A 10,448-nucleotide genomic window follows, 5' to 3' on the forward strand; every position below is an offset into this window, starting at 1 on the left:
ACTCACACTCACACTCACACTCACACTCACACTCACACTCACACACACTCACACACACTCACACACACACACACACACACACACACACACACACACACACACACACTCTACACACACACACACACACACACACACACACACACTCACACACTCACACACACTCACACACACTCTCACACACACACACACACACACACACACACACACACACACACACACACACACACACACACACACACACACACACACACACACACACACACACACACACACACACACACACACTCTCTCTCTCTCACACACACACACACACACACACACACTCACACACACTCACACACACACACGCTATACCAGTGCAGAGCCAAGTGCAAAGTGTGTGAGCAGTAGGAGCCATGTGATAGGCTGGGAGGTGTAGGCGGAGCTTGGCGGGAAGATCCTCCAGCGTTCGCGGTGAGGGTGGAGACTCTCCATGTCCTTCAGAGCACTGAACGCCGCTGCCGTGAAGTTAGCGTCCCCAGTGGTCAGGAGGTCAAACACACACGAGTGGAAATAAATATCCTGTAACTCCAGCTGCTCCCTGCAGCGTGCACGTGCACCCTCCACACTGAACCTCTGGGGGGCGCTGTTTGGGGCTGTGTGTGAGGGCTGACCCTGGCCCTGGCCTTGTGGATGCTGGAGATGTAAGCCCAGGGCTGGAGGTGGTAGAGGGAGAGGCAGGGGCAGGTGACCTCCCCGGTCGATGCGTTCCGAAGTGGGACATCCGTTCAGGCAGAGCTGCAGGTCCTGCGTAGCGTCGTAGGCATGGGCCATCTCTTCCGGGATGCGCACCGCCAGAGTCAGGTAGCGCCCCAGCTGCCGTACGATAACCGTCACACCGATGTAGCCGGCGTGCAGCTCCACGTGGTGACCGGGGCTACGCTCCGAGATCCACAGCGCCCGTACCTTACCGGTAGAGTCACCGTTATTTCCGTTAACGTTATGGTTGGGGTCTCCGCTGCTCACGGTACCGTCTACAAAGGCAGCGGGCAGGTCATCTGTTACTGCCTGGTACACACGCTGGTCTGTACACTCTTCAAAGGGCTTGAATATGATGGTTATCTATGGACACACAAAATGATCATAGAGTACCCAGGCACACAATAACTTTAATCTTTGTGTAAAGCAGGTTAAAAACAGGTTTGCCAGACACTTTATAATATCTTATATTACAAACATAGCAAAGATATCACTTGTTTTGTTCAAACCCCCATTCTTTGCAGCAAAGAGAACACTGACTACACACTGACAACTAATATACAATACTACAATATAAACTATAAATGGCTTTTACTGTATTATTTATTGGTTACACACACACACACACACCCATGTGCCCTGAAAACAAGCTGAAATCATATTTGTCAGAGGGCTCAGTCCAACTCTGCCTTACACAAACACACCCACGCACACAAACACACCCACCCACCCACGCACACACACACACACACACACAAACACTCATTCCATTAACATTTTAGCAATGACCCAATTACTTTTTAACAAGGCGTGATTTTCAGACACAGCTAAGCAAACACACCCAGGCTAACGGCTAGCAGTGGCATGGTGTTAGCCTTAGCCAGGTCCTTCTACTGTATCTGCAAGGCTGTGGCCATAGCCACACAGTCTTAGGGTTAGCATTAGTGATAGCATGAATGACTGCTTTGTCCAGTTGTCAGCGATGAGGGATGAGGCCTAAGCAGCCATTGGGCCAGGAGCTGCAGGCGCAGTCACGGGTGTGTGTGTGTGCTAATAATTATAACTAATAGCGAGCCCCACCCCTGACACAGGGTCAGAGCACCAGTAGTACAACTATCACCTGGGTGGGGGGCAACATGGCTGCTTGGCCACCACAGAGACGCCTTTGTGAGGCACAGAACTGACTTAGTGACGTCTAAAAACATTCTCAGCCTGTGTCTGTGTTTTGTGTGCATGTGTGCGTGTGCGTGTTTTGACATTTATGGTATGGCGCCCCTTGCTCTCGACCGTAACCTGCTTGAAGCCATATGTGTGTGAAAGGTCTTGGGTCCTCTGCTGACACGCAGACAGTGGTTCCTTTCACGCGCCGCTCATTTCAGGGTATTAGGGGTCATGCTATAAGCAGCCATTAACTAAGTTAGGATTCCAACACCACGTTAGTCACAAGTGTTAGTCACAAGACTAAACTGTTTGCTCTGCTCTCCTCGCACCTGTGAGTGTGTGTGTTCTGCTTCAATGATAAGAGCTCTTTCTCTGAGACACAGCAGATCAGAGGTGAATATAGACGCACACCCACCAGCCATTCAATAAACTCAAACTAGAACACAAAAAAGACTAACACAGTCTGCAAAGTCAAAACGCAACACGTAAAAAGAGGTTTAAAAAATAGAAAGAAGGGGGTTGCTATAAAAGCTATCTGGGCCAGGCTGCAGCTGCACAGCTCTTCATACTAGACGACTTATTTATTCTGAACGTCACTCTCAACCTCTTTTCTCCCATCCCAGAATTGACTGTATACTGCATCTTTACAACACTGCTGTTTCAGTGGAGAGCTGGGTAAGAACCACCATTTATCAGACGTCTTACAGAGGGAGTACCTCAGGGCTCTATACTGGGGCATGTTCTCTTCTCAATATGCTAATTCACTTCAAGATGACACATACTCCAAATAATGATTTTAGTTTTATATTGAAACAAAACAGTCTTTCTGTATTTATTACTGTATTACTTTCTACTTTGTGGACTAGCACCTTTTCTGAAGCATGTAGAAATTAATTATTTTTCTTTCTTTTTTTTATTAGTTAAATGCAGAGGCTTTCATTTCATTAAAATAATATACAGTAATGATTTCCCCTCACCTTATTGGTCGCTGTGGCGCTGGATCCCGTTATCACAGGAACGTTGGTCACCTGCACAGACAAGAAGTTGTTATCAATCAGCGGCCACGCCCCCTCCACCTTGCAGGTCTGGAAGCTGTCCTTAAACGTCCGCAAATGGGGATCCCCAAACAGCCCGCAGAACAGGTACCCCGGCTGCGTGTCAGTGTGTGTGTGAGAGTGAGGGTGTGTATGAGCATGAGGGTGTGTGTGAGTGTGCTGGGTACGGCTGTGGTAGTTGCAGGGCTCTGGTTGTATCTCGGGGTGTGTGGAGGAGGTGGGCCCGTCACGGGAGCAGTTTCTCTGGGTCATGAGGTCTGAGATGCCCAGGACAGCAGAGTGGAAGACCAGGTTGCCCCTGCAGGACTTGGCTGTCCTCTGGGTGCAGGCGCTGTAGGCCCTCAGAGCCTTACAGAACTCTACGTCAAAGCCATCCAGCGCTGGGGTCAGGTGAGACGTCAGGGACACAAAGTCTGTGGTGCACTTCTGGATACGACACTGAGGGGTGGCCACCTGGCAATGACCTGGAGAAACACACACATACTAACAGTCAGTACTATAGTACAAATACAATGTTATTACAGTTCTAATACAGTACCAGTGGCCCTGGCAGGGCAGCAATACCATATCTATTGACAGGGTAGTAATGTCATATAGAATATCAATGTTCATTCATGGTACCAAAGACAGATAGAGAATATGTGGTGCAGATTAAATGTGTGCCAGGCCAAGGCTGTAATAGAAACTCATAGTCATGGGGTTTTGGCTTTGGCATGACATTCAGTACATCTTTCAGAAAGCTCTCGCATTCATTCATCCACACACACACACAGGGTCAGGTCGGTTAGGGGCTTTGATCTCTATGGCCCAAATAAACACAGAAAACACAACACTACTGGCCAGTTCATATTAAACCAATAAAGCAGAGAAAGAACAGGCTGGCGGGTGTGTGTTGGTGCGTGTGTGTGTGTGTTGGTGTGTGTGTGTGTGTGTGTGTGTTGGTGTGTGTGTGTTGGTGTGTGTGTGTGTGTGTGTGTGTGTGCGTGTGTGTGTGTTGGTGTGTGTGTGTGTGTTGGTGTGTGTTGGTGTGTGTGTGTGTGTGTGTGTGTGTGTTGGTGTGTGTGTGTGTGTGTGTGTGTGTGTGTGTGTGTGTGTGTGTGTGTGTGTGTGTGTGTGTGTGTGTGTGTGTGTGTGTGTGTGGTGTGTGTGTGTGTGTGTGTGTGTGTGTGTTGGTGTGTGTATGTGTGTGTGTGTGTGTGTGTGTGCGTGTGTGTGTGTTGTGTGTGTGTGTGTGTGTTGGTGTGTGTATGTGTGTTGGTGTGTGTGTGTGTTGGTGTGTGTGTGTGTGTGTGTGTGTGTGTGTGTGTGTGTGTGTGTGTGTGTGTGTGTGTGTGTGTGTGTGTGTGTGTGTGTGTGTGTGTGTATGTGTGTGTGTGTGTACAGTAACAGCGCTTTATGACTTTTAGAAACCAGAACAAAAAGCAGTGCTGAGAGACTCAGATAGAGACTTGCAGACTTTCCCACAGAGCCAGAGATAAGACTGAGACACAGACTGGAAGAATAACAGATCACACACATCCACACTGTTAGATAATCTATGCTGCCTGATGAAGCTTGTCCTTCTTCAGACTCCCATGGCCCCATGTTTAATATGGTCTCTTTTTTCTTTTTTAAGAAGCTTGATATTTTGGTCAGGGGTGATACAATGGCCACCTACTGCTTTGAGCCGTTGGTTGTCCTGGTGTGTCTGAGCTATAAAAGAGGAAAGATCTAGAAGTTCTTCAGAGGTCTCAGTGTCAGCCTGACCTGACATAGTATTTTGGTAAATGTACTGCAGCAGTAGTCCATCTAGGCCTGTTGAAGCTGAGAGAAGAGGAGGAGAGGAGAGGAGGAGAGAAGAGGAGGAGAGAGGAGGAGGAGAGGAGAGGAGGAGAGAGGAGGAGGAGAGGAGAGGAGGAGAGAGGAGGAGGAGAGGAGAGGAGGAGAGAGGAGGAGGAGAGGAGAGGAGGAGAGAAGAGGAGGAGAGAAGAGGAGGAGAGAGGAGGAGGAGAGGAGAGGAGGAGAGAAGAGGAGGAGAGAAGAGGAGGAGAGAAGAGGAGGAGAGGAAAGGAGGAGAGGAAAGGAGGAGAGAAGAGGAGGAGAGGAGAGGAGAAGAGGAGGAGAGAGGAGGAGGAGAGAAGAGGAGGATAGGAGAGGAGGAGAGAAGAGGAGGAGAAAGGAGGAGGAGAGAATAGGAGGAGAGAAGTGGAGAGAAGAGGAGGAGAGAAGAGGAGGAGAGAGGAGGAGGAGAGAGGAGGAGGAGAGAAGCAGAGAGGAGAGAAGAGGAGCAGAGAGGAGGAGGAGAGAAGCGGAGAGGAGAGAAGAGGAGCAGAGAGGAGGAGGAGAGAAGCGGAGAGGAGAGAAGAGGAGGAGAGAATATGAGGAGAGAGGAGGAGGAGAGAGGAGAGAGGAGGAGGAGAGAAGCTGAGAGAAGAGGAGGAGAGAAGAGGAGGCGAGAAGAGGTAGAGAGAAGTGGAGAGAAGAGGAGGAGAGAAGAGAAGAGAGAAGAGGAGGAGAGAATAGGAGGAGAGAAGAGGAGTAGAGGAGAGGAGGAGGAGAGAGGAGGAGGAGAGAAGCGGAGAGAAGAGGGGGAGAGAAGAGGAGCAGAGAGGAGGAGGAGAGAAGTGGAGAGAAGAGGAGGAGAGAAGAGGAGGAGAGAATAGGAGGAGAGAATAGGAGGAGAGAGGAGGAGGAGAGGAGAGGAGAGGAGGAGAGAAGAGGAGAGAGGAGGAGAGAAGATGGGGAGAGAAGAGGAGGAGAGAGGAGGACGAGAGAAGAGGAGGAGAGAAGAGGAAGAGAGAAGCGGAGAGAATAGGAGGAGAGAAGAGGAGGAGAGAGGAGGAGAGAAGAGGAGGAGAGGAGAGGAGGAGAGGAGGAGAGAAGAGGAGAAGAGAAGAGAGGAGGAGAGAAGCGGAAAGAAGAGGAGGAGAGAAGAGGAGGAGAGAAGTGGAGAGAAGAGGAGGAGAGAAGAGGAGGAGAGAGGAGGAGGAGAGAAGAGGGGGAGAGAAGAGGAAGAGAGAAGAGGAGGAGAGAAGAGGAGGAGAGAGGAGGAGGAGAGAAGAGGAGGAGAGAGGAGGAGGAGAGAAGAGGAGGAGAGAAGAGGGGGAGAGAAGAGGAAGATAGAAGCGGAGAGAAGAGGAGGAGAGAAGAGGAGGGGTGAAGAGGAGGAGAGGCCAGGCCTAATGCATCAGCCACAGTGCGCTCCTATTAGATTAGACAAGAGGCTCTCTAATGCAAAAACAAACACACAAACACACACACTACACACACACACTAATAACTAGGCTACACTCGCAATAACATCTGCTAACCATGTGTATGTGACCAATCAATTTCATTTGATTTGAGAGGATCCTGGCCCACAAGAATAGCAAACATACATACATTTGACCACTTGGGACATTTTGTTGGTCCCCACAAGGTCAAATGCTATTTCTAGGGGGTTTAGGGTTAAGGTTAGAATTAGTGTTAGGGTTAGAATTAGGTTTAGGGTTAGGAGCTAGGGTTAGTTTTAGGGTTAGGAGCTAAGGTTTAGGGTTAAGGTTAGGTTTTTGGGTTAAGGTTAGGGTTAAGGTTAGGTTTAGGGTTAGGGAAAATAGGATTTTGAATGGGACTGAATTGTGTGTTCCCACAATGTTAGCTGTACAAGACTGTGTGTGTGTGTGTGTGTGTCAGTACCTGGTCCTACCAGGTGGAGGCAGTAGTGTAGTGAGTATTAGAGGGAGGGTACACAATTTAACACCCCACTCACACTGGGTTAGAATGTCCCTCCAGTGTGTTAAATACTGACACTACTCCTCAAAAAACACACAGCCACAAACACACACACACCTCTGAAAGCCTAGACCCAGAGCCACATATAGAATTAGAACTAACCCAAATCCTCATCATGACTGGATCCAACTCTCTTTTTACAGTATGACTGATGTTGTTCAATAAGTACTGCAGGTGGAGTGTGGCTACATACAGTTGGTAGGTATCTCTGTGTCGATCAATCTCCACCTTTCCCATCTCACACAGATATTTACTGAAATAAGGAAATCAAATAACAGCTGGATGCCACACACACAGACAGACACACACACACAATGCAAACATTATCGTCTGACCCTCTCAGGCTTCCCTCATGGACAAATTAGTTTTCTATGTCCCAGTGTTTACAGAATGACACATTCAAACTGGGCTTCTGGTGAGAAATCCCAGCTCAGCCTCACTCAGACTTGCGTGGGTAGAGGCCAGACATAGCCCACCCCTCTCCCTGTCCAGGAGTCACTTCTCCTCCCAGCCACTGATCAGTGTTGAATAAATTTTTTCAAACAATACAAAACATGCACATACAAACACAAACAAACATTAATGACATCACCCTGGCAGACCCATCTCCAGCGCCCACATCATTCTCCGCCACAGGCACCATTTTGTTTCTCTCCGTCACCCACACACTTTCAACGTTTAGATAATAAAGCATTTGACCTTTCCATTGTGTTAACGATGGAGGATTGGTTGATGTTTTAAAGTATACGTTTTTTTGATCAGTGTTGTATTTAAACACCATGGATCCAGAGCTCACTGCTCTCTCTCTCTCTCTCTCTCACACACACACACACACACACACACACACACACACACACACACACACACACACACACACACACACACACACACAGAGTTACTCACAGATACAATGAGTGAACAACTAAACACATTCTCATTATCAGGCTGAATCTTGAGATTAAACCTCCACACCAAACACATGTACGTCTCACACACACACACGCACACACACAAGCACACACACACAGGGCTGAATAACGGTAAATTGTGGGGATGGCTGGCGGTAATGACACTGCAATATAATATCAGGAGTGATAGCTGATGACTCCCCAGCTGGTCTGATGCGTCCGGTGGTGATGAGCACTATGAGAAGACAGCTATGGAGCCTTGTTACCAGCTAGCTACACACAGTCCGGTGGTGATGAGCACTATGAGAAGACAGCTATGGAGCCTTGTTACCAGCTAGCTACACACACCACACCCTCAACACAATAACACACACCAAGTCTTGTTACTAGCTAGCTAGCTACACACACACACACACATACACACACACACCAACAACACTATAACACACACACACCAAGTCACTGTTTCTTCTAAATAGTTGTTGTTTGTGTTGTGTATATCTCCTCGTTGCAACATCTGACATCCACAATGAGACAGGACATGCTGATAAATTAAATGCAATTATACTGTGAAATGTGTAATATGGTGTCATGAACTAACTTTAAAAAAGTGAAATAGGACCAACTTCTAAATAGATCATTTAAAATGTAATTGATTTCAAATGTAAATTCTTATTGACAGGGAGCGTCACCGTGCTTTTCATGCTTCCCAACCCGTCCCCATCCCCCTACTGAAGAGAACTGTGCACAGACAGTGTCATGTCCAGCTGCCTGGGACTGTGTTAAACGAATTACCAGAGGTGTGACTGCTTTGCACACACACACACAAATACACACACACACAGAGTCATTGAGCACGACTGCATGACAGGGCCTGGGGTCTGGGTTATGGCTGGGGGACATCCAGAGAGGAGTGGTGGGCTGTCACAGTGCCAGTCCAGAACAGGGCTCTCTGTGTGGGCACAACAGTCAGCCAGCTCCGGGTCACAAGGGCAAACCAGGCCTCTATAGGATGACTTCAAGTAGCCTAGCCTACTACTGCCCCTCTGGTATTCTAGTCTATTCTATTTACCAATCCTATAGTTTCTGTATGATTTTATTCCATTCTAATATATTCCAGATTATATGGTTCTATTCTATTCTGTGTTTTATTTCTATTTAACCTTTATTGATACATGTTAATTCAATTAAGAACACATTCTTAATTACACTGTCTCCATATGGTTCTGTTCTTTTCTGGTTTATTACATTTCATTCCATTCTATTGTCTCCATTTGGTCCTATTAAATTGAACTCTATTATTTTGTGTATTAAAAGTAAAAGTAGGCTAAAATGTAGACATTCATGACATAATTATACCCAAATATCATTTACATTCCCATTGTTATTATAAGCCTACACTATTTTAAAACTGTGTCAACAAGCCTTTGTTAGCCTGGCTGGATGTAGAGGACCTGACACCAAGACATCAGCAGAGCCACCCTTCCCTTTCTCTATCAGCCATAGCGACCCACCGCAGAGCCACCACGGGAGAAACTCACGAGAAACGAGAGAGCGAGGGGGAAGGAAACACGTTCCATTCTGACTGCTGCGCTACTGCGGTCCGCGGGAGAGAGAAAGAGACAGGCAATATCAGAAAATAACGACGACGACGGGAGGTCCAGGTTCCAATACACTCCAATAGGCTACAACACACAGGCCTATAAGATACACTATAGACTAATCTTAACCACATGTAAGGCCAATCCCGAATTCCTAGTTTTGGCATTATTAACTGGTTATTAACTCCCCATTAGCCTATAACTGTTATGTCACATTCACAGCGCTCGATCTGAAGTTTTCCGCGGACAAGGAACTAGGTCCCGATGAGGCTCCTGAGGAAATTAACATCAGAAGTTCTCTAGTTAGCCTACCTCTGTGCGCCCCGTAGCAGAGAGCGAGGAGCAGCAGCAGCAGCGGCCGCAGGTGGGGCACACACGGCAAGGATGCGAGGCTCTCAGCCCCGCGGTAATAACATCCGGCTCTCCCCATCCCCGTCCATGCAGGGCCAGGAGGGGAGAGGGGACAGATATCCACGGGGGAGAGGGGTGAGGGGCGGCGGCGGGGTTTCCGAAAAGTCAGGCCTCTGCTCTCCTTCTCCCTCGCTCTCTTCTCCTTCCTTGCTCTTCTCTCCTTCCACTCCTCCTCGGGTGCGCAGGGGCATTCAAGTGCAGTTTCTCCGCGGAATTCGATCCGTAAGGGCGGAGGAATGGAAAGAAAAGGAGAGGAGGAGGAAAAGGGAAAAACAGTAGCGATGGAAAAATAAAAGTCCTTCCACCGAAAACTTTCACTCCTTCTTCGCCCCCTGCATCAGATTTCCTTCCCGGACCCCGCGGTGTGTCTCTAGCAGGCTATTCCGTCCTGGTTGAGTTTAGTCTAGTTGTAGTAGCAATACATCTCGGCTCCGCTCTCTCTCTCTCTCTCTCCCTGCCTCACCTAAGAATCCTCCCCTCTCCTCTCTTCCTCAGATCGATAGCAAATCAACCAAACCCTTTTGGCGGAAAACCCGCCTCTGAGAGAGCAGGACCCGCCCGCCCGGTCAGCCTTGGGCTTCCCGAGAGAGAGAGAGAGAGAGAGAGAGAGAGAGAGAGAGAGAGAGAGAGAGAGAGAGAGAGAGAGAGAGAGAGAGAGAGAGAGAGAGACAAGGCAAGAAGGGCCTTCTATGCCATCAAAAGGAACATAACATTTGACATACCAATTAGGATCTGGCTAAAAATACTTGAATCAGTTATAGAACCCATTGCCCTTTATGGTTGTGAGGTCTGGGGTCCCCTCACCAACCAATAATTCATAA

At 48.2% G+C, this 10,448-nt stretch overlaps 1 protein-coding gene across 1 annotated transcript; it reads right to left on the bottom strand.

Annotated features, from left to right (window-relative positions):
• Nucleotides 1–275: 275 nt before the first annotated feature.
• On the bottom strand, nt 276–10,202 carry LOC121584936 (repulsive guidance molecule B-like). Its single transcript, XM_041901201.2, has 3 exons — nt 9,529–10,202; nt 2,877–3,418; nt 276–1,101 (listed from the first exon to the last, which is right to left on the bottom strand). Exons 1-3 carry the CDS (start codon nt 9,644–9,646, stop codon nt 349–351), a joined length of 1,413 nt encoding a protein of 470 aa, XP_041757135.1. The 5' UTR covers nt 9,647–10,202; the 3' UTR covers nt 276–348.
• Nucleotides 10,203–10,448: the final 246 nt, after the last annotated feature.

This window comes from Coregonus clupeaformis, chromosome 16 (assembly GCF_020615455.1).
Source record: "Coregonus clupeaformis isolate EN_2021a chromosome 16, ASM2061545v1, whole genome shotgun sequence".
Taxonomy (NCBI): Eukaryota; Metazoa; Chordata; class Actinopteri; order Salmoniformes; family Salmonidae; genus Coregonus; species Coregonus clupeaformis.

Coding starts and splice junctions, on each gene's coding strand:
- LOC121584936 (XM_041901201.2), bottom strand. CDS start 9,646: ATGGGGAGAGCCGGATGTTATTACCGCGGGGCTGAGAGCCTCGCATCC. Junction 3,419..9,528: donor CTGCTACGGGGCGCACAGAG/GTAGGCTAACTA, acceptor GTGTTTCTCCAG/GTCATTGCCAGGTGGCCACC. Junction 1,102..2,876: donor GCGCCACAGCGACCAATAAG/GTGAGGGGAAAT, acceptor GTGTGTCCATAG/ATAACCATCATATTCAAGCC.